At 37.9% G+C, this 4,177-nt stretch overlaps 1 protein-coding gene across 1 annotated transcript; it reads left to right on the plus strand.

The window, feature by feature from the left end:
• Nucleotides 1-234: 234 nt before the first annotated feature.
• LOC116169087 lies at nt 235-1,437 on the plus strand. The gene has a single exon (XM_031485115.1). The coding sequence runs from the start codon at nt 235-237 to the stop codon at nt 1,435-1,437; it is 1,203 nt and encodes a 400-aa protein (XP_031340975.1).
• The last annotated feature ends 2,740 nt before the right edge of the window (nt 1,438-4,177 follow it).

Consider the following 4,177-nt stretch of genomic DNA (forward strand, 5'->3'; position numbering starts at 1 on the left):
AAAATACTTGATCAAGACGGCGACATTGTCAATTTTAACGGAGAAGTGATTACGATAGGGTTACACCTTAAAAAGGCGAATCATGGTTAAACGATATAATCAATGTGGGTGCAAGCACGATCACAATAAAAAGGCTCAAGTTGTTCGGTCGAAGATTAGTAAGGGTGCAACAGTCAAACCACTCACAGCTGTTAACAAAGCTTTTCTAAAATCTCTCGGCTTTACTACTTTACAATGAATATATTGGACGTAAATGAGAAAGTGCTTGTAGATAACAGCATAATAAATTATCAATATCATACTCATCAACCGTACACTACGAGATTTGGAAATAATGACGAAATTAGAATTCCAATACAAGAAGATATGTGCATTCTTCCTTCGGAAAGTCATCTCTACATTGAGGGAAAATTACTGCGAGAAGATGGGACGGCGTCACTTACCGCAAGATTTGTAAATAACGGTGTAGCATTCTTGTTTAGTGAAATTCGTTACGAAATAAACGGGATTGTAGTGGATTCCCTTACTAAAGCCGGATTATCATCGACAATGAAGGCTCTGGTTTCTTTAACCCCTAACGACAATACGCGATGTCAAATTTCCGGATGGTTTCCTACTGCTAATAGTACGGTTACTAGTCCAACGGGCCATTTTAACGTTTGTATTCCATTAAAGATGCTCTTGGGTTTTGCGGAAGACTACAGAAAAGTCATATTAAATATACGACAAGAACTTGTTCTAATCCGAGGTAACACAGATAATGACGCCGTAATATCTACAGCTGCCGATGAAGCTCTCAATGTTGACATCGAGAAAATCTATTGGAAAGTACCTCACATTATTCCGGCGCTGGCCGAAGAATTAGCTTTGACCAAATACATTGACAAGAAATCGGAGACGCAGATAGCGTTTAGAAGTTGGGAAACGCACCTATACCCAGCTCTTCCACAAACTGATAAACATACGTGGGCGATAAAGACAGCAACTAGTTTAGAAACGCCCCGATATATTATCGTAGGTTTACAAACAGATCGGGATGGACAAGTTAGTAAAGATATGAGCAAATTTGATCACTGCGATATTAAAAATATTCGAGTCTTTCTCAATACAGAACGTTATCCTTACGATAATTTAAATATTAATTTCGGCAATAATCGATACGCAACTTTATACGACATGTACGCGAAGTTTCAATCTTCTTACTACGGCACAGAGAATCGACCATTACTTACACCGAAGCAATTTAAAGATTCGGCTCCTTTAATCGTAATTGATTGTTCAAACCAAAAGGAGGGTTTAAACTCGAAATCGGTGGTATTACGAATTGAATTTGAAACTAATGTGAACGTAGCGAATAATACTACAGCGTATTGCTTGATTTTACACGATCGGCTGTTTACGTACAACGCATTAACGAAAGCCGTAAGACAAATATAAAATCACCAACATAGGAAACGAATATACCACAACAAGAATGGTGGTCGTAGTTGATGTACAAAGTTTTAAAACTTCAAAAAAGTGTTTTTCGCCAAAAGAACTTGCAATTTATAATGGAAAACAGATGGCTCATTTTGTCTTCAAGCCTCCATTTCCTTGGAGCAGCTTAGATAACGAGTTTCAACGTCAAGCTAATTGGGTAACTCACAACCATCATGGAATTAAATGGGAAAGTGGCCATACACCGTCTCACCTATTTCCACTCATACTTCGTCATTTAATATCACCGTCAGATCACGTATACGTCAAAGGAAAGGAAAAGGCGGATATCATCCGAAAAGCTCTATCGCGGGACGTTATCGAGGTGGAAGAAGAACCAGCTCTTCCTTCATTAGAACCAAATTGCTATTATCATATACGATCACCTTGTCATTGTGCTTTATCTAACGTCTATTACATTTATAACACCTATGTAATGCAGTAATTTTTTTAAATAAACAAAATATATATTTTTTACTTTATTTATTGTACAGTTGGGACATTTTGATATGATTACATAATATGGGTTCTAACACAGATTCCGTGTTTTCAATTCTACATTTAAAACGATATCGATCTAAAGCAGCAGTTTGCCATTGGCCTTTCCTTGCTTCTGCGTAAGCAAAGGACCAAGCTCTTATTACATGAACTGTATTTTTTGTTTCGTCAAAGCTAACACGTTTCATTTTACAAAGTCTTTCAGACCCAATACACACATTTGCGTTTTAAAACATTTATAACAACCGTTTCCATTAATAAACTTATAACATACACGTTGAGCAGTTTTGTATACTTTAGCTAGTCTTAAACGATACACTTTTCTAAATATGAAATGTCTGTTATAGGCATCCCTTTCTAACTCTACAAAATTATCCAGCAAGCAACTAACATTCATCTTGCTCTTCGTTATCTTCTTCTCCTTCTCCTTCGTTTTCTGCTTCATTTTCCTCGTCACTGGAATCTGAATTATCCCAATGCTTCAAATCCTCTGCGGCACCTTCCAATCCAGCTTCACAAAGTTTACGTCTCAGACAAGATAAACAGTATTTGCCGTTCAGGAATAAATTACACAATTTAATACCGCGACTATATTTTTTAACAAGATCATTACACTCTTCTTCAGTACAAAAACGACCTAGTCCGTACACCGCTTCGTGTTCTGCGTCCTCCACTAAAGCTGACAATTCTTGTACTAAACGTTCCACGGCCGTGTGTGCGTCAACTGCTTTCGTCCAATTTTCGGCAGCGTAACACATCCACATTTTGTCAATTACACAAAAAATACTAAACTAACATGCTACACGAATGAGTATTACTTAAATACTTTTGCCACCTCCACATCAAGTTCCACTTTGCCAGGTAACGAGACCAATACTTCTAGCATGATAGCTGCATTATTACAGTTGATCGCCATTAAGGGTTCTAAAACACTCATGATGTTGTTTTTGAGATCGCCACCTATTTCTGCAACTCCGGTGATTAAGTTCCCATAGAAATGTCCAAATTCTTCAGACGACAAACACTTTAGCCGATACTTTATAACATCCAACTTATTCCACAATTCCATTACGCTTTCCCATCCTAAATACACCTCCGATGGTCCCTCATCGCGAATTTTGATAACCTTCCTTTCGTGAATTGTTATGAACTCAATCACCTTTGAATTTACCTTGATTGGCTGCCAAATGGGATCCGTTGAGTAAAAATAATGGGTAAGTACCCCCTGTTGATCCACAAATGCTGCCCATTCATTTTCATTAAACAAAATAGATTGATTTTTAACGCCACTAATTTTCACAATGGGCGAAAACAAGTGATTTGCAGATAGGGCAATCCATACATGCTTCGTTTGCGATTTATTTAAAGGATACACATGTTGAGCCACTAATTGCACGATTTGTTCTTCATTCTTCTTCTTATTTTCTGACACTTTCTTTTCTGCACTTTCCGCTTTCTCTTTAGCGCCTTGAATTAGTTTAGCAAGCTGATTCATTTTGCATTACTACTACTATTACACGTATTTTCAAACAAATATATACTTTAGGAGCGCTTGAAATCCCACCCGAGCTAAACGGCTCATTTGAGACCCCATCCGTTAAGGAAGGATCATTTGAGACCCCATCCGTTAAGGAAGGATCATTTGAGACCCCAATGGGTTGTAACTAGGTCATCGAGGATTCTCTGAGACCCCACTCGCATTTTAAAAGTAGGTCCGAGGATTCTCTGAGACCCCACTCGCATTTTAAAAGTAGGTCAGAGGATTCATTGAGTCCCCATAGGATTCTGATCAGGATCTGCGCATCCCCATCCATATAGAGCCCATATGCGCGGAACCCAAGGTCAAAGAGGATCTGCGCACCCCCATTCTTTCCCTACTTATACCTTTAATATACCAGTTGATCTTTAATTAAATGTTAAATTTAGTTCCTTCTTTTTGAGTAGCTTATTGCTCCGGCACTTGAGGCAAAGAAATCTTGACGATTAATGTGAGCAATGTCAACTTTCTTATTTATTGAGATATTTCTTTGAAGTTTTAACCAAAGATAAGAATTTTTCTCAATGTATTCTTAACTTGGAAACTGTTGGTTTCAACAGAATGATGCACCCGAGCACAACACTCTAATCGTGCAGAAATACCTATCCGACAAATTTCTTGGAAAATTGAAAATTTGTCCGATAGGTATCGCAAATATTAGTCGTG

This window comes from Photinus pyralis, unplaced genomic scaffold (genome assembly GCF_008802855.1).
Source record: "Photinus pyralis isolate 1611_PpyrPB1 unplaced genomic scaffold, Ppyr1.3 Ppyr1.4_LG4, whole genome shotgun sequence".
Taxonomy (NCBI): domain Eukaryota; kingdom Metazoa; phylum Arthropoda; class Insecta; order Coleoptera; family Lampyridae; genus Photinus; species Photinus pyralis.

Bases quoted from the DNA above. Each gene is read 5' to 3' on its own strand.
- LOC116169087 (XM_031485115.1), top strand. From the start codon at position 235: ATGAATATATTGGACGTAAATGAGAAAGTGCTTGTAGATAACAGCATA.